Source organism: Podarcis vaucheri (assembly GCF_965113315.1).
Source record: "Podarcis vaucheri genome assembly, chromosome: 2".
Taxonomy (NCBI): domain Eukaryota; kingdom Metazoa; phylum Chordata; class Lepidosauria; order Squamata; family Lacertidae; genus Podarcis; species Podarcis vaucheri.
The window spans coordinates 67,452,951-67,477,766 of NC_138760.1; the positions used below are offsets into that span (position 1 = coordinate 67,452,951).

General features: G+C 43.1%; 1 protein-coding gene and 1 long non-coding RNA gene across 5 annotated transcripts in view; one reads left to right on the plus strand and one right to left on the minus strand.

Moving 5' to 3' along the window:
* Positions 1-2,169, plus strand: part of LOC309526011 — a 39,922-nt gene extending 37,753 nt beyond the window's left edge. Inside the window, exon 3 of the long non-coding RNA XR_014216613.1 lies at positions 66-2,169. This is a non-coding gene — a long non-coding RNA (uncharacterized lncRNA). The remainder of the gene's footprint in view (positions 1-65) is intronic.
* The window catches only part of CAMK2A (calcium/calmodulin dependent protein kinase II alpha), a gene marked incomplete at its 3' end in the record, with an annotated part of 109,110 nt that overhangs the window by 24,090 nt on the left and 60,204 nt on the right, over positions 1-24,816 (minus strand). For all 4 annotated transcript variants that reach the window (XR_014216604.1, XR_014216605.1, XM_082211793.1 and 1 more), the window contains exons 4-11: positions 18,432-18,486; positions 16,835-16,900; positions 15,054-15,126; positions 12,125-12,227; positions 7,946-8,029; positions 5,323-5,417; positions 3,563-3,685; positions 2,176-2,259 (exon numbers count right to left, since the gene is read on the minus strand). Coding sequence is in view for 2 of the 4 variants with exons in the window: in XM_082211793.1 (XP_082067919.1) it covers positions 2,176-2,259; positions 3,563-3,685; positions 5,323-5,417; positions 7,946-8,029; positions 12,125-12,227; positions 15,054-15,126; positions 16,835-16,900; positions 18,432-18,486 (683 nt within the window). The remainder of the gene's footprint in view (positions 1-2,175; positions 2,260-3,562; positions 3,686-5,322; positions 5,418-7,945; positions 8,030-12,124; positions 12,228-15,053; positions 15,127-16,834; positions 16,901-18,431; positions 18,487-24,816) is intronic.

Consider the following 24,816-nt stretch of genomic DNA (forward strand, 5'->3'; position numbering starts at 1 on the left):
TCTCAATGATGGCAGCAGGGGTTTATTATAGCCACCTTATAGAGACTCAGTATCCTTTCTTGCAGTGTTAATGGGATTTCATCCTCGGATGAACAAGCAAGCTCCACGCTCTGATGAGACCAGGACAACTGACAAGTTTCTAGCAGTCACTGATGAGGAATTCCCATTGCGTCTCGAGGGGAACTCCCCATATCTCATCTCCCCATAGAAGCTGCAGTTGCAGCTAGACTCTACTAGACACATCAGTGACAGAAGCCCCCTGCCCTGCCCGAGAATAACCTGCTTTCCTATTGTTCAGAGCTGTGCCCAAGCCCCAGAATGCTACATGGTACTCCCAAACTTGATATATTGCGAAATTAAAAAATACTGGACATTGAGAGACAGATCTATATACCGTATGTGGCATGGTTTGTTTGTTTTAAAAAAGCAATTCAATTTTAGCACCTGATAATAAAATCTACCACAGCTATCACTATTTCTACTACTATTACTACACATATCTGTTCTCACATAGCATATTGTCCCATAGATGTCAAAGAGCAGATCGGTCTCCTCACATCCATTTTATAGATGGGAAGACTATGGTACAGTACTGAAGTAACATCTTCAGAGCCATTCTCTGCAAGTTAATAAAAGAACTGGTTATAGATCTCTGCTCTCCTTTGCCAAGCATTTAACACCGACTATCTCTCAGTTACGACTGCCTGTTTTCTTACTGGAAAAGAAAACACCTCACAAAAGGAAGGGGCACTGCTGTGCATAAAACTGTTTCTACTTTGTCAAAGAAAAAACAGGACGTAGACACACATATTGGCGCTGGATAAAGATGCCGAGCTGTACCCGGACATTCTCTATCCACTAGCACAAGAGCTCTTGTTGTACTAAGGTGCAGGTAGTTTTAATGTTGCGCAACAGTTAAATCCTGTGCAACAGCTGAGCTAGCGAAAACTTCTTGTGCAACGGATTGTTCAACCTGTGCAACAAAGTTACAAGCAACCTGCTAATGCCTTCTCTTCCACAACAACGTTCTGCAGTTGGAAAACATTTCACCAGTGGAACAAGTGTACCACTAGGGGACTAGAAAGTGCCATGTCAGATACACCCTGCATGATGGAACTTAGCATTTACTCCCACTGGTTGCACAGGACTCAAAACATCCATCCAAATACAACTTTCCAAGTGAAAAAGGTCAACTGGGCTATGCCTCTTTGATACTCTTGGTCTCTCTCCTCATTTTTGTGGGTAGGTGCGGACACACAGAGCATTTCTCAATTTCCCAATCAATTTCATGAGCTAGTAAGAAGACATGTATAATAGGATTACATTAACATAATTGAAGCAGTAACAGATTACTGGAGGAAAAGTAAACACAAATCATTATCTGTTTCCTTGCTCAGTAATCTTATTAGCCTCCAGCCCTGAGGCTGGAAACTTGCACAGTATTCAAAGGAAGAATAACAGCATGTGGAGATATCCAACAAGGCCTCGGAGGAAGGGGCTGATGATAGCACTGGTGGCAATAAACTTCTTAGCCGATACTGAACCTTCCCCCTGGGCATAGGGCTGGCGGACAGTGATTTGAAAATGGTGAATTTGGACACTGATCCCAATTTCATTGTCTTGAAGGACGTTCCATGGAACTCAATGGAAGTGCCCTTAAGGAATTCAGATTCAGTGATTCCTAGGAAGCAACTTCAGTTTGTCCTAGAATCCTTTAAAAAAAGGATTTTGTCTAATCAGTGTTCACTTTTCAGGAATTATTTTAGTGGACTTTATCAAAGAGCAGTCCTTGACATGCCAAGAAATGGTGACACTGTAGGCACTGCAGGCTCGAGTGAGCCTGAAATGGGTTGTCCCTTCTGCAGCCACTAGCATCTAGTTATACAACAACAATCAATGGGGGCAGTGGGGAGCCACTGCTCTACTTTATCCTTTGTCATTCAGTGCATACGACCCGAAGACTTAATTAAGATATCTAGGAAGGCCTTTCCTTTCTCAGCACAAAGGTGGCCATTCTGAAAGCCAATTTCTTGGAAGCCTCACAGCTTTCTTGGAAAGTCAATTCTTTGGAAACCTTTATGAACACAGGAAGGCAGATGAAATGGAAAACAGTCTGGTGATGTACACCCATTTCCTAGAAGACCACCCACAAGTCAGAGAAGAGGCATGGCTTACCTTTAGCTTCCTTCTGGCATTGAACTTCTTCAAGCAGTCCACAGTCTCCTGCCTGTGCATGCAAGATGCCACGGTGGAACGGTGCTGTAAGGCAAAAAGAAAGTTGCTCAGAAATGGAAGGGAACAGAAAATAGAGAGGTTTATCCCCCCCCTCCACACCCACCCTGCCTTTAAAAAAAAAAAAAAAGCAACCTGGCTTCTTTTACTTGTGATCTTCCTTGGTTTGCATGAACCCATGTGTCCTAATCAGAACTTGTTCCCTGCCCACTGTAACCAGGTAAGATCAGTAAAATCTTTTGGGGAGCCTGTGTTTGGAGACTCCAGCCTTTGCGCAGTGGGTTAGCCTAGATAACTCTCAGCTTCTTGCACCTTTGTGCAGGATGGTTATTTCATGGCTACACATACAAGTCTGAACTCTGCACCATCTCTGTGTCTCTTGAATGTGCACTCATATATTAGGCATATGTTTAAATTCTCCAGGCAGTAGAAAATAAAACTTTAATGGTTTGTGCAAACTAGTTTTCCTGCTTATTCATTTGTTCCTCCTTTTGCTACACCAGAGATTCTGGAGATGGTTCATTAGGTTGACGGTGGCTTCCCCAGTCTGATTCTCTTATGCACTGATGGCTCAGACTATTGTCCTTTTCGAGCACAACGGACATTCAAAGCAAAGACCTGAATATAAATGTTCCAGCCCCTTGGGAAGGAAACCCATAGTTTACCAATCTATGTAGTTGTGGCAGCAACACTTGCTAGACAGAAGTACACAAGTAAAAAATGTTCCAGGAAACTGAGGATATTGCTTTAATGATAAGCAGTGGGGTTTGGGGAAATCAGCCTATATAGGCTCCCTGATTCTGAGTGGATGAGAGCTAGAGTTATTTTTTTTTAATTAAAAATAAACTTGTCAAAGTCCTCTGTAACAGTTTTATTCCAAGAGCACAGCTGAGTTACAATACGGGCTGTGGAAATAGTAAAAGTGCATCTCAAACTGTTATTTCTATAGATCAGAATGACTAGGTCTGGTGGAAAACAGGAAAAGTGATTTTAAAAATTATGTGCTTTGCGCTCCTCTGAAGTTGTTTTTTTTTTCCTGGGAGCCCGTCTTGATTGCTGTAAGTGGACTGCATGAACACAGACACTTAATAAGTGCCATCAGCAAATGGTTCAGTGTTTTTTTGGAGCCACATAACCAGTTGCTCATAATAAGCATATACCTATGGCATGTACCTCATGTGATACAATGCTTATTAATCAACATGTGAACAAATGATTACTCTGCTGTGCGTGTGCTACATAACTGAAATATATTTTGTCCCACTGAGACCCTCTAAAAAAAACTGCTTTTCATCCAGACAGTCCTCAGGATCTGGGCAGTTGCACTTACTGATATCCATGGGTGCTTCAGAGCTTCAGCTGCTGTGATACGTTTGGATGGGTTGATCGTCAACATTTTATTGATGAGATCTTTTGCTTCAGGAGTGACAGTATCCCACTCGGGAGAAGGAAACTGTAAGAGCAAAGGGACAGCACTACTCATAACAATATGATCAGGAGCTCCCCCCCCCTTTTTTGCATCATGCAGTTTGGCCTATTTGCACACTCTCTTTTTCACACGATACAATAATGCGGATTTGAGATAGGGAAGGGATAAAAGCATCCATTTTTGTAGGAAATGGTCTCTGACATGCACAGGACACTGTCAGAGTTTGTTAATATTTTTACCACTGATTTCCACCCAGCAGCTTTTCTTAAAACAAAACAAAAAAACAGTTTCACAAGGCCAACATTAAGGCTGGGTGCATTTCTTGCTAATCACAGTCAATACAAGGCAGTAAACATAGCACAGAATGACCACTGGGTGGGGGCCAGGTGCTGAAAATGCTCTGCCAAACCCTGTTCTCTGCTGAATTGCCATCCAGCTGCAGGTCTGCCAGTTTGTTAACACAGAGAGAAAAAATAAAAACATCCACGGAGCAGCCCTGTTGCATGGCCCATTTGGCCTTGGTGTGTACTGAGGAGAAGCCATAAGGCCTTGCCCTTGAACTGTCACAGAGTGGGGTGGAAGAGGTTGGCAGCTAGAAACTATCAGTACCTTTTTGGTGTGGATTTTCACAACTGAACTTTGTAAACTTTTATTTCCTACGTTCATCCACTTGGTGGGTAAAGCTGGAGGAGAGCCAGGTGCGTGGCTGCAATTTGCATGTTCATTCTAGGTCGCCCCATTTGCCATCTGGCCCAGATCCACGTTCTTTGTTCCCTTAATGGTCCATCACCCAGGCGATTGCCTCACCTGGAAGCTAGCCTGACTATTCCAAGAATTAGGAGGGGGGCAGGTATTAGAAAGGGCTTGGTATACAGCCTACTCCCCCTACACAACTCACAACACTATCAAAAGCCCTGCATGCCTTGGGATCAGGTACCTGAAGAAAACCTGTTCCTACATAAGCTTGCCTGCACAGCAAGGGTGTTCCTGAAGTGAGGGAAGTTGCAACCAAAGAAAGGGATATTTTAATTGTCACTTAGTTATGGAAATCCTTTCCCCAGAGACTCTCACCTGCTTGGCAGGGGGTTGGACTCAATGGCCCTTGTGGTCTATTCCAACTCTATGATTCTATGATCTTTTCAACAACAGGAAATTGCCTTTTTATCCTCCCAAGCTTTTTAAGCTTTGAGTTTTAACCATTTAAACCTCTGTTTTTATTTATTAGGGGGGCCTGTGCTTTAATTTGCTTTTTCTGGTTTCATTCTTTCTTATACTGTTTTAAACCAATTGCTTAAAGGGTCATATACAAACCCATGAAATAAATAGCTACAAATTACTTCCTTTAAAAAAAGAAAAATATCCCCACTTAGCTCACTATATTTTTTCCCTCACAACAAACCTGTGAGGTACGTTAGGCCAAGAGACTGAGACTGGCCCAAGTTCACTCAGGGAGCATCACAGGTGAATAGGGATTTGAGTCCAGGTCTCAGAGTCCAACCTACTAACCACTTCACCACACTGGTTCTCAAATAAGCTTTCAGACCTGGTGCTCTGTCTCTCTGTGTGTACAAAAAGCGGGAGTTGAGAACTCTTCAAAGAAATGATGGCATGTAAGAAAGGAAGAGAAAACAATGAAGGGATTTGGGGGTGGAATCACTTACATCATAGGCTCCAGCTTTGATCTGCTGGTATAGTCGATGTTGATCCTCATCCCAGAAAGGAGGATAGCCAACCAGCAGAATATACAGAATAACTCCTGTGTGAGACAGGGACAGGCATCGTTATGTAAGCTCCAGCCACACACAGGTGGGAAAAGGGGTTAGTTCAGTGACTCAGAAGCCTGGAGCAGCAGGCCTACACTGTCTGTGAGACTCAAAACTGAAGAGGATGTGAAAAGGCTCCTTCTTGTCTAAATTGTCAATGATAAGTAGGAGCATTTTTATAGTTCAGGCTGAGTCGTCAGTTAGCATCAGAACTTGCCTGACAGGGGGCACTAACAAATGACCAGCTCACTGAGCAATTGGCTATGTAATTAGCATTCACTCATTAAGTTGTGGGTAGGTTAGAGTCAAAGCAAGTGTTAACACACATTTTTCAGCGTGTTTCCCCGTCACTTTCCTTACTGCAAAAAATCCTATGCTTTGAGGAAGCCGTTTCTTGTCCAGTTGTTATCTGAGGGAAGCACCCTCTGTCCCAAACAAAGAAATCACTTGCCACTTAATTGTCAGATACCGTGAATCCAGTTAGTAAAAAGTATCTTGTCAACTGTCCAGAACAGCATCCATTCTGGCTAAGTAACAACATCCAGGATCTGCAACACTGCAGTCTGCTCTGTGGGCTTGTTTAAGCCCAGTCTTTCCTCCATATCAGTTCATACAGCTGAACTTGGGTGGGACAAAGAAGAAATCCTATTTCTCACCTACCATTTCTACCTGTTCTCTTACACACTATCAGGTCCCTATGTCTGATCTCAGACACCAAAACACTGTCTGAGGTTTATTATTTTGAAGAAATTTCTTTATCAACAACACACATCACAACTCCCCCTCTCTTTCTGTACGGCATATATGCTGCCCAGGAAATTTTCTTCCACTCTAATAGGTTTTTTGTATATAGGAATTGAACTTTGAACATCTGGTCTGGGAATGCCTTGGCAAACTTTTGCAAGGATTGGCACCGTTATGCATGCTAGCAGCAGTAATGCAACATTCAGACACATCAGACCCTGCTCAAAGATTCTTTTGGAATGAAAATGTAACATCAGGTGTATGTTCCTCATCTGTTTCCTACAACATTCTGCAACCCAACACAGGAAAAACTGTTCCTTCCATGTGTGTGCTGTGAAAATGAGGCTGAAGGTAAAACGTTTAATTAAGTGAGTCACTGATGCATCAACATGCCAAATAGGCAACATACACATACAATCTGGCCTCATGAGAAGGCTTGTCCTTTTCTGAGAGCACTATCTGATTAAAAAAAAAAAATCACTGAACTTGTGTGATGAGCAACATATTACTGTTGAGACTCATAGAAACTGCCTGAGACTCCACTTAAGACTTGTTCTTCAGAAGTGGCCCTGCTGAGGGGATGACTGCGTGTTAAGTCATTGCACCAGGACACAGTTTCAGTTCCTACCATTCAGAAGATCTTTGTTGTTCATTATTCACATCAATTTTTTTTAAAAACAACAACACATGCCATAGGAAGCCAGGTGTTTTGCCAGAAAGGAACACATTCCATCTGAAATAGCACCCATTCATAAAGTTTAATTCAGGCCACCTGCGTTCGCTTTCTGCTCTACTGTAACTACTTGTTTGGGTTACACAAGTGTTTTAGGCTTACTATGTTTCCTTTTCTCATTGCACAATATGGATAAGAGCTCTTCCCTGAGTCCCAAAAGAATGATGAGGATAAATAGATTATTGAGTGAGAGACTCCTTGATGCTATGGTGAGGGGGGAATATAATGGACTCTCCAAGTTAACAAGCATCCAGAAACACAATTATTAATCTCCAAATTGTTCTTGTGGAAGTTACTCTCTGGTGAATGCTAAATCCATAAACTTTGTAGCATAATGCTTCCTGGCTGCTAAAAGCTCATTCAGCTAGCTAGCCATTCCTCCCACAGGTCATAGGAGTAGGGTTTTGGTTGTAAGATTTTCAGCCCATCGCTTACAAAACATTTATATGGTTTCCTCTAGTACACATGATTGTGGAGTCACAGATTCATACAAGAGTTTGTCATATTGACCAGAACAACTTTGCTATTTTTACTAAGAGCTTTAAGGACAGCAACCCATCAGAGGGAGCGCTGAAGTGGGGAGGGAGCCATGCCAGTGCTTTTACAACTGCATTCAAATACAGAGCATAAAATAATTCCCTTTGAAAAGCTTCCCTTATTTTATCATCACAACAATCCTGTGAGCTAGGCTGTGAGAAGAGATTGTGACTGCTCTAAGGTCACACAGCACTCTAGCCATTGCACCACACTGGCTCACATGGGGGTAAAGAATTCTGGCTTTCCATTTGATCCATGGCAGAGGATGACAATGAATGCTCACATCTTCTTTCATGATGTGCTACTAGAATTCTGTAGAGTTTATCAGTCCACTGACACTAGTTCACACAGCAGCACTGACATATCTAAGAGGTAACCAAGCCCTGTGAACAAGCTAGGGACTGCACACAGTACGAAAGATGGTGAGAGAATCACAGCGGCTGCCATCTTATTCCTCAAACTTTTATTTTGCCTGTTTAGCCACTTTCGAAACATAACCTCACTTACCACATGCCCACAAGTCCACAGCTTTGCCATAGGGGTCCTTTCGGAGCACCTCGGGCGAAAGGTAGCCTGGAGTACCTGCAAAACCTAGAAAGGCAAAGAGTTACAATATGCAACTAGTTACACATCATGGGGTCCAGCGGAGTCTGCAGCGAAAAGCACGAGGCAGCTATCAGTCGAATGGGAAAAGAGAATTGCTCTCTAATATTCCCACCGAACCTGGTGTTTGTTCTGCACTAGATACATGCTATCCTGGAGCGCCTTTGCTAAAAATCACTCCTAATATCTCTGATTCAAGTCTTCCTGTGCTTGTAGAGCTAGTGCCACAACCTCACTGCCTATCAACAGAAGAAAAGTGTAGGTAGTCTTGTGGTAACCTGATATTGGTTTCCGGGCCCAATTCAAAGTGCTGGTTTTGACCTATAAAGCCTTAAGCAGCTCAGGACTGCAATACCTCAAGGACCACCTCTTTCCATATGAACCTACCTGGACTCTGAGATCAACTTCTGAGGCCCTTCTTTGTCTGCCTCCTCCTCGAGGTGTCAGGAGGGTAGCAACACAAGAATGGGCCTTCTCTGCAGTGGCTTCCTGTCTGTGGAATGCTCTCCCCAGGGAAGTTCGCCTGGTGCCTTCATTATACACCTTTAGGTGTCAGGCAAAAACATTCCTCTTTAACCAGGCATTTGGCTGATCTGATTTACATCCTAGGCTCTTTTAAAATGTGTTTTCTTTTGGGGGGGGATATTGGGTTGCTGTTTTCATTTTCATTAGGTATTTTGTGGTTTTATGTCTTGATTTTATTCTGTGAACTGCCCTGAGACCCCCCGGGTATAGGGCAGTATATAAATTCAATAAATAATAATTATAATAATCATCTTTAGAAAATAGTCCAAAGGGGAGGAGCCACCAAACCAGCCCCATAAGAACTCAATTGCCAGCTTCACAGCTATCTCTGACACCCCCGCAATGCCTTTCATTATGTTGGATAGACCCCTGCCTCTCCAGAGGGGGCAGAGACACTCCCTCCCTCACCTAGCTCCTGGAGGTACATAGGGAGGTGTGAACAGATGGGAGAGATCTTGCCTTCAAGGCAGAACGTTAGGTTGCTTGCTAAGGACCCGAACCACTCACTGCACTAAGTTAAGCCTGCCCCATATAAAAATGTGTATAATAGAAGCCATACTAAAAGGTTGAGGAATGTTTGTGAGGATTAAAAAATAATAATAATCATAAACTGATGTAGAAAAGTGGAGCATTGAATTTAACACTGTAAAATGAGAAATCAAAATGGACATATTTGTTTTTCCTGAGTGTCTATGCAGTCCTCGTTTGCCCCTCAGAAAATAGGCTGCTACCCCATCTAGGACAGCATTTTCTGAGCTAACAGAAAGATCTCTTCTAGCCTTGTTGCTGAGATCCTTTTGGGACTTTCTGCATGCAAAGGTTTGTGCTGTGCTACTGAGTTATGCCCCCTCCCCTAACAAATTGCATCTGCCAAAATGTATTTGTGGTTTGAGAAATTATAAATGGATTCCCTTAGCAGCCTATGTCTACAGCTCAAAGATACAATAGCAATGTTATGATGACCTTAGTAAGTTACATTTATAGCTGCAAGTTATCGTGAGTTCATTAAACCACATCTAGTACCCAAGTAGACTTTTTAGAAAATGCAATTAAATGGCTAAACAAATTGAAGATATGCCACCAGCTCAGTAAAAGAAAGCTCAGGGGAGAAGAACTAATATAGTTTGGCTAAACATATTGGCCATCGTAACTCAGTTAAGTCAGGGGACTCTACGTAGTCAAAACCAGGGTGGGTGGCATTTTTAGAACTGAAGACTATATTGGAGCAACTGGATCTAAAAATGCTTTGTATATTTCAGCTACACAAAATCCTCACACCTTTTACACAAAAGGCAGCAAACCATAAATGGTTGGTGTGTTCTGTTTCTTTCAGCCTCTTACAAAGCATGACAGATTGCCGTTTGGGGGGTTTGCTTTCTCAGCCTTTAGTTTCCAAAAGCTTATTTATGGAACTAAGGTGGCTAGAACGTTTCTCAGTGTTTTTTTTACCAAGCCTGCCTGTTGGTCATATAGGAGTTCCAAAGGGACCAGATATATGGAAACATGGGTCTTTTGTTTACCGCTGAATCGAAACAAACGTCAATTCATGGAAAACACAATTGGTGTTTGTTCTTCCCCACACCTTGACCTCACACACATGGCAAGGAATTCCTTAACCCAAGCCAGAAAAAAGCTGGGATTTTGAATGCCACATCACCATACTTCTCAGACCCTTCCTTCTCCTAGCCTAGCAGTTCTTAAATTCTTAGTTATGATTGGCCAAGATTATAATCAAATGCATCAACCACATCAAATGTGCTCCCATGCCTAATTAGTAATAAAATTGTACTATAATTGATATGCCTGGATTCTTCAGTTGCAGTTAATGAAGGCTTCCTGGTCCAAGTGAACTTCATGATTACACCCATACTCAGGCACAGATAGGCTGGTGCCTGTTGCTTTCTAGCAAAACATTTCTGCTCCTTTCTGGGAGCAGGTGTTCCGGGAAGATGGAGTGTGTAGTGGATCCCACAGGAGTCCCCCTCAGACATTTGTAACACTGCTGCAGGTTATCATGTTCCTATCTAATATGTATTTACACTGCATTAATTATGGTGCATTATCCCATTTAGAAGTGCAGCAATCCTGTTCTATATTTTGATTATCAAACTGAAGCTTAATAAGCTGAGATATGAAAGAGCCTCATCCACTTCCATGCAGCCCCTTCACTCCTGCTGTACAAGGAAAGAAGCCAGGAAGCTGCAGTTAACCATAGCTTCCCTTTACAACACAAATGTCTTCTAAGCAAGCCAGTGTATGAAGCCAAAGTTTAAAGGTGGCTACCAGATCAAGTTGGCTTTCGTGGGAACCATTAAGCACAGCTTTATGGTTCTAATGCCATATTGGCACAGAATGTAAAGCCATGATTTATTTAAACTGTGCTTTGTTTTAAAAAAACTACAAGTTAAGCACAAGTTGTCCCACAGACAAATCAAACAAACCATGACTTGCTTCTCTCTAGCTCTCACCCTGTGCCTTTGTATTTTGGTGAGTGCCCTAGGTGGGGCAGGCAAGCAAACCATGGTTAAGGAAAGGTGTTGGGTTTACACACAATGCCAAGCCATAGTTAAAGTTTTGTAAGTCAATGACAAATCATGGCTTCAGATCATGGTTTGTTGGTACTAAGACTCTGGGCAAGGTTCCCACATAATACTAAGACATAGTTTAATAAACTTTGGCTTAACAGCACATGTGAACCAGGTCACAGGGAAGCAGTAGTTAACTATGGCTTCATGGTTTGTTTGCCCATTTGTGTGAAGAGAAGAACAAATGTGCAGATGTAGGAAGCTCATTTATATACTTCCTTGGAGGTTTTTAAGCAGAGGTTGGGTGGCCACGTGTCATGGGTGCTTTAGCTGAGATTCCTGCATTTCAGGGGGTTGGATCCTTGGGTCCCTTCCAACTCTAAGATTCTATTATCTCATTGTGTGAATGTGGTCCATGCATTATATTTTTATTGACAAATAGGATGATACATGAACGGGCAGCTGTGCTACTTTGAACCCCTCTCTGTTTTACATATTGTACATGACTACCTACAACAGAGGTTATCAAATCTCACCTAGAAGATTTACAGGATAGTGCAATTATATAGCTTTCCAGATCTTTAATGGAAAGCAACACATATCAAGTATACCTTTAATGTGATCCAAACCAGAGTGACCCATAGAAGAAAAATAACACAGACATGCTTAAGGCAAGTGTGGCTAACTTGTGGTCCTACAGACGTTGTTGTACTACAACTCCTAGCATCTGTGACCCCCACCTCTCTGTGTAGTGATAGTTCTAAAATATTCAAAAAAAAAGGAGAATATGTTTTGGTTGGTGGTTATTTGGGAGTTTTTCCCTGAGGTACTAACCACTGTCATACACCTACCCTGAGCAGAATAATCACCATGTTTATGGTTTCTAAAGCTTATACAACAGATATGTACAACGTACTGGGCTTAAGGTCCGAAGATCCTTAAAATATTCACAGCAATTGAGTCCCTTGTTACATGAGCGTAACTAGATCCACAGAAGTGTTACACCCATGACACCCAACTTTCCCCCACTCACCAAACCAAGCCTGCTGCTCCCCTTCCACTTCAATGGCAAGCCCAAAGTCAGCCAGTTTTACAGCAGCTCCCTTCAGTTTGGATGCCAGCAGGAGGTTCTCCGGCTATGGGAGGAATCGGTTAGAGGATAAACATACAGAAGCACAATTCTGAAGTACCTGTCAAATCTGCTTAGCCCTCTTCTAATTTCTGGGTCTTTAAAGAAACCACCTTATAATTTTCAATTATAAGCATGCTGGTTAGAAAGCATGTCTATGTTGCAGCCCTCCTCTCTCTGCCCCATGCTCAGCAGAAATGCGGATACTTATGTACCCCACTCCCCTCACCGCGGGAAGGTGTGGGATACACAGCGCAAGTGGCGCTGTGATCTAAACCACTGAGCCTCTTGGGCTTGCTGATCAGAAGGTCAGCAGTTCGAATCCCTGCGACAGGGTGAGCTCCCATTGCTTGGTCCCTGCTCCTGCCAACCTAGCAGTTCGAAAGAACATCAAAGTGCAAGGAGATAAATAGGTATTGCTCCAATTGGAAGGTAAACGGCGTTTCCGTGTGCTGCTCTGGTTTGCCAGAAGTGGCTTAGTCATGTTGGCCACATGACCCGGAAGCTGTACATCGGCTCCCTCGGCCAGTAAAGCGAGATGAGCACCGCAATCCCAGAGTTGTGGTCCCTTTACCTTTATGTACCCTGCTCCCCTCACCATGGGAAGGTGTGGTATACAACATTATTTATTTCCCTCGAGACTGCTTCCTGTACATTCAAGCACTAAACATCAAGCCCAGGGTGCTTCAGTGTGAATGAAAACAAAACTGGAATGCTCAGAGCTCTCCAAACCAACTGAATGGGTGACCGAGTGGCAACTGCAGTGCCAAGTGAGTATAAAGTGATGCAACATGGGGCAAAAAAATCCCCCTAGAAGCCTATCGTCACCAATGGCTACTAGTTATGCTCACTATATATGCTGCTTCCAGAATCAGAAGCAATAGTATTTGTCTGAACTCTAATTGGTGGGGAACAACCAGAGGAGGGGCCTGTGTTATCCTATTTATGGGCTTAGTACTGTGGGAAACAGGATGTTGAGCCTTTGGTCTAACCCAGCAAGGTTCATCTTATGTACCAGCTTCTGTTCTCTCCTGGCCACTTAGCGGGAGCCCTGTCACATGGCTGCGTGGGCCATTTTTCTTGGTAATGAGTGTGAGCAGGGAGTTTAGCAGCACTTCAGTAGGTGGGAGAAATATAGAGGGTGACGTGTATTCTGGAGGAGGGAGAAAAAGGAGCGAAATAACAGAAATGAAGCGTGTGTTTCTTAAAGCAACAGGCAAAGGAATCGCTTATGGTGGTGATTGCAGGTAGGGACAAGGATTTGGAAACGGGACATTCAGGAAGGGCTGTCTCTAAGGGCAACTGCCCCAGGTACTGCATGTTGGATGCCCTGTACTTGATGGTGGCAGTCACAGTCAGCATGCTTGCTGCCTGGCCAGCCCAGCTACCTTCCACCCAGCTGGGAAGATTCTCCACCTCCTCCCTTCCTAGAGCAAGGGAGGGAGGGAGGTGGTGGAGGGGGTGGCAGAGGCAAAAGGGAGATGAAGGCAATGGGGGGAGCTAAAGGGTGTGATTTTTCCTGGGCCCCGCATCCCCTAGAATGGTCCAACATTCACTTGTCACAAATGGGTTTTTAAAAACGTACTGGATTTTCCCTGGAAAGGATTAAACTGTGGGTGGGATTTGATGCCAACAACATGGCATGCATGCTGTGAAAATTTTGCATGCATGGTGAGCTCCCATCCCATAATAAGCCAGCCCACAGATAGAACAACTCGCTAATTAGTGAAGAGGTAGCTCATATGGCTGGCTGTTTAGGCAGACAACAGCGTACTAACAGGGCTGTCAGCTGCACCTCAGGACCTAGGATTGCCAACAGCACGGATTGAAGAAACATAGATCAGGTTTTCTTCTCTGCTCGGCTGCCTGACTCCCAGATCACAATCAGCAACCATGTTATTAGTGCATCCACTATAGAGAATTATGGTCAAGTTGCATGCTTACAATTGCAGTCGCCAGCAAGGAAGCAGCTGGCTGGCTCAGTAATCCCAAGGCAAACAGCAAAAAAATGCCCCTTGGTTTCTTATTGAGTCCCAGGTACAAGCTACTTGCAGTTTGTTTGTTTTTTTTCCAGTGAGACACAAAACAGACTGTGAATCCTCTGACTGCTGCTTATGCCCAAATGAGAAAACATCTTATTTGGAGTAGGAGGTGGAATACTAGGGTGGTGATATGCCTCAGCTAGCATCTTTGGGCCAGATTCTGACCATGCCACGTGGTACTCATTTGGTTCATGAACTACTGCAGAAATGTGGGGAACTGAATTTAAGATTGAGAAAATGAGAAACAGAGAAAACAAAAACTGACAGATCTTTCCAACCCTACCTTTGGCTTAGAGCACCCATAGCTTGAAGTATTCTTGCATACACTTACATTTTACAGCTGGCTTAATTAGGAAGGCAGATTTAAAACTGGAGGTGGCCACCTGTATCATTTCAGGCTGAGGGGAGGGCTCACATGATTGAACGTTCCTTCATAGTACAAAAAAAAAAGTCCCTCCTTGCAGAAAGCTAGGTATCAGCAAGAAGGATTTTAATCAAGCTTTCTCCCTGATATGCTAGTTTTCTATGGACGGGGATTTGTTTTCGGAGGAGGAGCATTCAGTCCAATGCAATCAGAAGTTCGTACAGCTCCGACAGTTTACTACTGTACGTCGTGAAAACTAGGACCTATGAAATCTACAGACTTCAACCACTTAACAATTCTATTTCTATCGAAGCTATGCTATCATCTACTTTCTATCAAAGTAAATCAACCAGGGTATATATGTTGGGTGTAGGAGTTGGCTGCAGAAGGGATACACTTTTAGTCTTACAGTTTATAAATATTTTACCTTTAAATCCCGGTGCACTACACCCATCTGGTGGCAATGTAAGACAGCTTCCAGGATCTGTTGAATGCAGTGACTAGAGAGAGGAAACACAGTCACATTACCTTGGAAGGGGTCAGGAGATGGCTTGAGGCAAGGTTTCCCAGCAGAGTCCTGTCTGCTCTGCTATCTTTTTGCCATTTCCTATTTTCCCATTCCCCTTTCCTGCTAGCAGCCATGAAGAATGGCTCGGTGCCTTTCTCTGCAGAGCCAGGCTTACCAACAGGACGGGAAATGAAATAACCATTGTAATCTGATTGCCATTGAAACTCTAATTCAGGAGGGCATTATTGGAGGCATTCGGGTTCTTCCGTGAGAGGAAAAAAGAGCAAAGCTGGTTGCTTTATGAGCATGCAGTGTTGCAGAAGCTAATGAGCAAAAACCACTGGATCGGTTTCTCACAGAAATTGTGGCAGTAGATGGGGTGGCAAGTTCATGATCACTTTTCTCATGTTGGTAGGTCTCACTACGACAGCTTGATGAGACACACACATCATGTTGCAGGCATGTGGAAAACAGAAAATGAAGACCCAGGTGCCAGAACAGCTGTCTGCAAAATGAAATGGCTCTGTTTACGTTTTTGGCAGATGCCAATAAAGCAATCGTTTATAATGTTCTGGGCATACAGGAAGCTTAATAAAAGCTGTTTGCTAAGAAGCACACCAAGCTGATAGTCTAATATGCCAGGTGATTGTTAGTGTGTGTGTGGTGTTAAGGTTGCAAGTCTATGCTTACTTACTCAGAAGTAAGTCCAGTTGAAGTTGGTGTGACCTATTTTCAAGTAAGCATCTTTGCACAGCAATCGTCATCTTACTAGTTTAATTCATTGTCCCACAAAGCCAATGAATCACCCTCCACCCCAGCCCAAGAGTCACTATCCAAATTAAAAGCTGGCAAAATTTCAATTAAGGGCATTTCAGGGCAACCTGCTTGTTGAGCATGCATCCTGATTTATTTGCAGAGCAATCATACAATGCTGGTTATTTGATGAGCATTTGTCCTGATACATTTGTGCAGAGGTTAGATGGCATTGCATCAAAGCAAGAGCCATTTTACACTTTCCACTGTATTTCCCAAGCACTGGAAAAGCACCAGGGAAAGACAGTGGCTGCCAGTGCTGAGAAGGGGGCAGATTTGTCTGAGATCAGGGTGAAAAGGGAAGACGGAAGTGGGCACTGCAGTTGCAGTGTCTGTTTTTGTAGCTACTCCCACCACAGCTGCCCATATCAAGAAGGAAGGAGCAGGGCCAAGAAGGGCTGGCTAAGGAGGTTTCATGGGCCAGATGCCGTCCGTGAGCCATCAGTTCCCAGTCTCTCACCTAGAGTCACACTGTATCACAGATTGTGCCTATATTGTGTATGAGCAGCTGCAGTGGCTCCACTTCCACCCCAAAACAAGGCACACACCAGTACTTTTTCATTTACCCTGGTCTATGCTGGCCCTTGATGTCTGTCATCATGAATCTTACTTTTATGGCTGTCTTTGGATTTTAATTTTACTGTATCTATATTGCATATATGTACACACACACACACTGAATATGCACTGTATTTTGTATTGTTGTTGGACACTGCCTGCTTACATGACAAGAAGCATAGTGTAGCAATACATAAAGATTGAAGGCAAAACTAATCGGTGACAGAGATAGAGATAAGCAGCAGGTTCTCAGCCTTGTTGCCTGCCAGCCTCAGAGACGAAGTGTTGTACAGTTTTTCCTAGGCACTTATTCTTTCCCCCATACCCACCTGGCATCTGCTTCACTATAGTATTCTCTAGCAACGATGTCCTCAAACAGTTCTCCGCCTGTCACCCTGTGAAGAAATTAAAGAGGAATCAGTCCCAGCTCCAGACATCCTCCTGCTGCAAGGGATGGAGGCGAAAGTCAAGGCAGTTCACATTTAAAGGGGCGAGTGTGATAAACCCGCACTTTCCCAAGTAACACACAAAACAAAAAACAACCATCCTTTGAAATGCACACTTCTCTGAATTTTGCAATGAAGTTCTGTAGCCAAGTAATGTATACAATATTTTTAAAAAGCATATACTGGGGTAAATAACCCATATGAATGCCTGTATTAGTAGCAATGACATACAAAATGTATTTTATTAGTGAAAACAGTTCTGAGCACACACTTCGTATGCAGAAGGTTGCAGGAAGAAATTTCTGATGGAAAAATGGTGGGAAAATGGTGGATTCTCTTTCCTTGGGGATTTTAAAGCAGAGACTGGACGGACATCTGCCATGGATGCTAGAGTTGAGATTTCTGCATTGCAGAGGGTTGGATTAGGATGACCTTCAGGGTCCCTTGCAGTTCTATGCAGTTCTATAATTCTATTATTCTACCACAGCTAGCAGTGATATTCATCCTATCAGATTTTTTTGCCTCATTCTGCAAACTGTAGGACTGTAATTCTGGAGGAAATGATGAAATGGGCTATCACCATTTCCCCTTTGTCATCTTAATATCTTGCCTCGTGTGGGCCATATGCTAAGCATGCAGAACAGCAATCCCCTCTCAAGTGACCTTGCCAACCTCACTACTTCCTCACCAGCCTAGAATTTCTCATGGAGCATTCCTACTGTGATTTTGCTTGCTGGATAGGAAGGAGAAATTAAGAGCCGCCTGAGAAGGAACAGGTTGGAACGGGAGATGTATCGGCGCTGTCTTAGATGCCAGACCCCTCTGTCTCAAAGGAGTAACAAAGAAAAACTGCAGCGCCAGGCAGGATCTCTTAAAGGATTTGGAGAACAGTGCAAGAGCAGCTGGTCCTCCAGGGACTTCACATTCAATATGCTAATTGTTGCTCTAAGAAGCTTGAAGGACTGATCTGCATAAAGAGCAGTGCTAATTCTCTTAAAGCTGGATGTTGCAAAACGCTTTGCGAAATCCAAGCCACTTAGCTGCTCTGCTTTCTAAAAGGGTTGGACACAAGCTACCCAACACTGATATCCAACTGTGATAGGGCACCAACTTAACCTGGAGACAGCTTTTAAGGAAGTTGAAGGTTGTTTGGCAGAGCCATTGTCTGTGATGCACTACATACCAATTTATTTGTCTCTTGTCAAATGGGTTTTGCAGGGTTTTGACTCATTCCAAAGTATCTGTTTGCCTCGTGATGGTAGAGAGACAGAAAATGTGTGCATGAGGCATGTGGAAAAATGGATCCATCACACCACGTTCACTTTTCAGTAGGTGGGTGGAGAAACTCTATGATCCAAGTCCACTTTGGACTGAGTAACTCTCAAACTGTGTGTGTGTCCTGAGAGGTAATGCTCCCGTAATGATTCACAGAGTACTTAACATGCATATGAAGATTTATTCATGTCCCGCCATTACTTACAGGTCAAATATCAGGTAGTGGTGTGCCTCCTCTGATATGCTGTCATGAAGCCTCACTGCAGAGACAAAAATGGAACAGGTTACCAGCCATTCTAAACTTATTATATTCAGAGGTAAATCTACTGGTCTTTCACCTTGGTCCATTGAGCTGAAATACTTCCCTAGTGCAATGCAGGCTGCAAGTGTATGAAGTGGAACCACACATCACCTCACCTATATTCATGTATGTATTTATTTTCTGACATTGATAGCCTTTCCTCCATCACTGAACCCAAGATGAGATCCATGTGGTTCCCGGAGGGCCACTGATCGAAGCACTTACCAGACCCAGGCCCACTTAGCTTTATCAAAGTGGCGGCCTCATATACCTTCAGAACATGTCCTGGGAACCTTCCCCATCTTGCCACATATTCAACGCTTCAAAATGTTGAAAAGGAGGTAAACCTTCTGCAACATACATGCATCCAGGGAGTATTTTCTGATCACTGAAGTCGACTTTACTGACCTTGGCAAACACTGCCGTTTTTCTGCCGAAGGTCTTTATGACTGCAGACCGTCAAGTAACAGAAACAATGGTTTCGATATAACTCGGAAGAGGGAGAAAAGAAACAGTGGGTTTCAATGGAAAGAAGGCAGACTACGGGCCAATTCATGGGACCTATTGTGTGTGTGCCCAGGTGTGGGCTGAATGGATTTGCTTTTCAGCTGAGGATGTGCTAAAGTGCTCGTTTGTTTGTTTATAATGTGCCTGGATTACTTGTCAGCCTTACACAGTGGAGCCAAGTACATTTGTTTCTCCATTCAGCTCACTGATGGCTAACTGGATAGTTGGACGCTCGATGAAATATCGGGCAGCTTTGCCAGGGACTCTGCTGCAGTTTGAATCCACCATTCCCCATATCTCATCCATGTTCAGGGAAACAACAGATGTTTATTGTGGGATCGGTGCACCTCATGCATACAAGGCTGGATATTTTTTTTTACTGCATTCATATGAAATCATTGTCATCAAAATGCCAGTCTGTGTTGTTTTCTCCCTTTAATTCTGATTTACCCTTTCCATGTAAATTAGATGCATTTTTTTAGAAAAAATCTTGCCAGTGCCTTATGTGTATGATATTTCAACAAGAGCTTTCTGATCTTACCACCACCACCCCACAAAAAACCACATCATTTACCTCTAGCTGCTAGATCGTGCAGACTCACAGCAGGGAATGGATGACGGCATCTCACTCCGACTATAAACTTCCCTGAGGCTTTGGGCCAGCCATTGTTAGAATGAGTCAGGCCTAGCTTGGGAATTCCAAGTTTATATTCTTTTGGGAACTGGGCTGCAATTCTATGCAGCCTAAAACACCAACATCCGACAGATTTCCATTTTAGGATTAGGGTGAAAGCGGAAATTCTTCAAAGGGGAAAAAACAAATCATACGGTTGACCAAGGTGGCTCTTCCCACTATTCAGGGTTGTACAGTTAGAACCCAGCAGCTAATAACAGCCAGTAGATGCCCCAGCCCAGGTGACAGCAACCTCTCTATATCTCCCTTCCCCCTGCTCTCAATGCCTAATATCTTCTCCATATCCCCATATCCCAAAGATTGCTGCCATTTGCTTGGCTTGATAAACACAGCTTCACAGGCAGTCTTGCTAAGACAGTACTCTGGCAGGCAGGGCAGGGTTTAGCGGCTTCGCTTGGTGATGGCATTCCCTGTGACCCTTTCCCTCCTTACTGTGTGCCAGATATCAAATTATCCTGGCATCCTCCAAGGATAGCTTCCATAGCTGAGGGAACACTCCTCCTCCATCATCCACAACTGGAGGCAATGGAATGAGAAACATGCTGGAAGAGCCTTGATGTTCTCTGTGTGAGACTTTACACATGCAACTTCCAGGGAATCCATTCTATATTTTTCACAATGTGGGAGCTGTGCTTAAATTTAACAATTATGTTTTTTTCTGAAGGCTTGAAAGGAATATTGCTGCACCTTTAAGGGTTGCATAGAAGAGACAATTTCACCAGGTTTGCTTTTTCTCATCAGAGAAAATACTGTGATGAAAAAAAATAGCCCTTAGAAGAAAAATTGACAAGAATTATTACAGTCGATTTCCACAGATGTAAACTTGACAGAAATGGTTATTATCCTCTGCAGTACAGAGTTTGCACTACTGCAGCCTGGTTATGCTGCTCAAAATGTGATTAGTCAATCGTTTGGGATGTCACAATGCCATTTAGATAAATGCACATTATCAAAATATCCCTTGACCCATGCATATTTAAATATTACTATTTAATCTAATCTCAGTATGTTCTAGAATGATGAGATATTTCTGAAAAGTGTGTGTGTGTGTGTGTGTGTGTGTGTGTGTGTGTAAATGCATATTCCCAATGGTGGGCAAAAAAATGGAGGGAGAAACGAAAGAGGGGGGAAATGGGTTTATATGTATTTATGAAAAATCTAAGCAGAGCAATTTCAGCTACTGAAATTTTAATCACAACTTCTGCATAACCTTTGGAAAATATCCAGTTATCTGATTCCTGCTATCACCAGAAAATTATTTTGTGCTAAGATACATTTCCAAATGTAAGAACAATCTAACAATCAGCTGCAAGAAGCCTGGGAAGACACCCAAAGAATCCTTAACAAGAAGAATATGAGTTGTTTCATATAATAACAGAAATGGTTATTATGAACAGTCAGAGGAAGGGATCCACATAATTTAGAGGCATGCATGTCATTCTTGATTTTGAAGGAGGTAACCTCTCTACTTCCCATATTTCTTTAAACATTTAATATTACCCACTAGAACATAATTCCAAAAAACGCCAGGATAAAGAGGATGCTGATATTGCCTAATGAAAAAATGTTCTTTAAAAATAAAACTAAAAACTCCACAAGTCATCTTCTCACCGCAAAATTATTCCATTTACAATATAGGGGATTGTTTTAAGGAATACTGAAATAATACATGTGAAGTGCCAGTCTAAAATGATCTATAAATGCCCCAAATACAAGTTTCTGGGAATCAGAAGTGGGGCAAGTGTCACAGGAGCCAACTCCTAGTGACCAAGGTCCCTTTGCCCCTCCTATAAAATATTTGAGGGGGCTAGGAGCTCCAAAGTTGATGGAAAGTGCCATTTAAATGGTGTGCATGTGCCACGTATTGTGAGTGATTATGCGAGGCAGGGCTTACTGGAACCCCAAATACGCCATTGCACTCAAGTCCTGCATGCGGGCTTCCTATAGGTATCTGGTGAGAACAGGATGCTGGACTAGTCGGGCCACTGGCCTGATCCAGCATGGCTCTTATTTTGTCCTTATGTCTTGTGTTCTTAATAGATTACATGGTGAGGAACAATGACATATGAGCAGAATGCAGGACAAAGAAGAAACAAAACGCCAGTACCTGAAAGACAGGTAGGTAGGGCAGAGATGAGAGAAGAATAAAAATCTGCCCTCTTGATGCTCTGGCAAGGAGTCTTTCTTGTAAAACTCATGCTTCCCTTTGCAACACTTCATCTTTGTCCCCTTGCAAGTTTGACATGAAATTTATTTTTCAAAGTTATCATAAATACATCACAACCTTTGTTAAAATGTTGCCATCTAGTTTTGATTTGCACTGAACTTGCTGTGAGATTTATTATGGCATTTTCATTCAAAATTATCACATCATTATTTCAGAGAATGATGGGTTTTGCTATGCTTGAATGAATCTTTCTTTCTTTCTTTCCACCTCTGTGTATTTGAAGATTTGAGGCATGGCCATTACTCCTATCTATTTGCTTTATTTTTCATCTTTGGCTTCTGCATTTTGCTGCTAACTTTCAGAGATATGTGCTTACCCAATTTCCCTCGTTTGTGCTAAGAGTTATTACTTCCTCTTTTTTGTTGGTATTTTAATAGAAATGTTAATAAATGGATGTAATCATAATGTTTCCCCACCACACCAATCATTTGTTGTTGCTGTTTTCTAAACAAAACAAACAAACCTATATGAGGCCAAACAATGAGAACCATGCCTCATGTCCCTTCTGTCTACTTTGGTCTTCAGTCATAGTCTTCCTCTGTATACCTCCACCGAAAGGTAAGTCTTGATCAGTACAGCTGAGCTAATGGGTTTAGAATTGTCCTGCTAGAACCAGTATACACTTAATTCTGGGGCACAGTGAGGCAGTTGCTTCTGGCAGCGAATGCTGAATGGCAGGGAACAGTGAAGAGGTACAGAAGAACAGGTAAGAAGACACTAGGAATCACAAGACAGAGAAACCAGTAGGAGAACACTTCAATCTCCCAGGATATTCTATACAAGATCTCAAAGTACCGGTAGCTGTCATATTACAAAAGAATTTCAGAAACAGACTGGAAAGAGAAGTTGCTGAATTACAACTGATTACCAAACTTAAAACCATGGAGAGACCTGGTCTGAATAGAGACACTGGATTCTTATGTCATTATACATGATAAAGCTATTTTTAGCCATCTCACCCCTTGCTTTTCCCTGTAAGACCAATTGCAGTCGTTAACAGGTCAACAGGTTAACCATACCTATCTGCCAATCTCCCATTCCCACCACCCTTCTGAGTAATACCCCTCCCCACCCTCTCACTATATATAAGGGTCTGGTGACTTCCGTTTCAGTGTATCTGAAGAAGTGTGCATGCCATGCACACGAAAGCTCATACCAATGACAAACTTACTTAATCTCTTAAGGTGCTACTGGAAGGATTTTTTTTATTTTGTTTCGCCTACGGCAGACCAAAATGGCTACCTACCTTTATCTAGATAAGAAGAAGGGCCCTGTTGGACCTGCCTAAAGGCCTACCCAGTCCAAAACTCTGTTCTCACATTGTGGTAAACCACTGAAAGCAGAACAACACTCCCCAAACAGTATTTAGAGGCATACTGTCTCTGGCAGTGGTCATAGAACATAGGCATTGTTGACTAGTGGCTATTGGTAGCTTTACCCACCATGTGTTTGTCTAATCCTCTTTTTAAAGCCTCCCAAATTGGTGGTCATCACTACCTCTTGTGGGAGCAAATTCCATAGTTTATGATCTGTGCATGTCTGGTGCCCCCTTAGGTGGACTGCTGCTTTCAGTTGCGGTGGACCATGCTGTGCCAGTCCAGTTGACTTCTGTATGTGGAAGGGGGTGGCATCGTCTTGTGCTGTGCCTCACATGGCAAAATGTATTGAACTGGCCCTAGTTACTTCCTTACTTTTGGCTCAAGGGCTGTGGAATTATATCCGTGAAATGAAGTATGCTCTGCAAGTGCTTGGCCTGGGATAAGGGTCCTTTCGGGTCCCAAGCAAAGAGGCTGAGCTGTTCCTTCATGCTAACAGCAATGTACCCTACAAGCAGCTGCTTACTCACCAGGCAATGTCAAAGTCCTTCCTCCTCCTCCATCCCAATTTGCCACAAGAATTAGAAAGGAAACAGTGGGGAGGGGGGTTGACAGAGAGAGAGAAGGGCACCAGAAACTGTCTCCACATAGATTCAGTTTGTTATGCTCTCTTGAAGGACCAAATGGTTCCATAATTGGATTTCACACCTCAATAAATTAATGCCAGCTATTCCATTCAAGTGATGTTGGTTAAATCAGATTGGTTAATTGAACACTAAAGGAAGAGAAGGATTCCGCCCTCCCCCCTAAAAATGACCAAGTTGGGTGTTCTAAGCACATCAGGATGAGCTGAGACAGCATACACAAATCTGTATACAAGACATGGTAAAGGTACACCTGACCATTAGGTCCAGTCGCAGACAACTCTGGGGTTGTGCGCTCATCTCGCTCTATAGGTCGAGGGAGCCAGCGTTTGTTCGCAGACAGCTTTCCGGGTCATGTGGCCAGCATGACTAAGCCACTTCTGGCGAACCAGAGCAGCGCACAGAAACGCCGTTTCCCTTCCCACTGGAGCGGTACCTATTTATCTACTTGCACTTTGAACTGCTAGGTGGGCAGGAGCTGGGACCGAACAACAGGAGCTCACCACCGTGACACAGAGATGCCTGCTATTATACATGTATAGTTTTTCAGGTAAGGAAGTTGCAGAAGAGCTATCATGGCTTTGATTAATTGACTAGTCAGTTGCTGGTTTTAAGAGTGTGCTGTGCAGGAGGGTTTAGGGACAAAATTTACCTGGGCAGACTCTATTCACACGTGCAGCAGTTATGTGCTTGTAAATGAGGACTACATGGGCAGAGCCACCACCATTAATTATCCCCACCCACTTTACAACCTTAAGAAGTGGCATCCTTTGTCGAAACCAGACTTTGTTCCACCAGGTGGCTTTGACTCCTGACCTCTCTCTAATTCTAGGCTATCTATTCCACCCATTCAGCCCTGCAGAACTTCTTCCCCTAAATTTATCTGTCTCTTGATAATGCC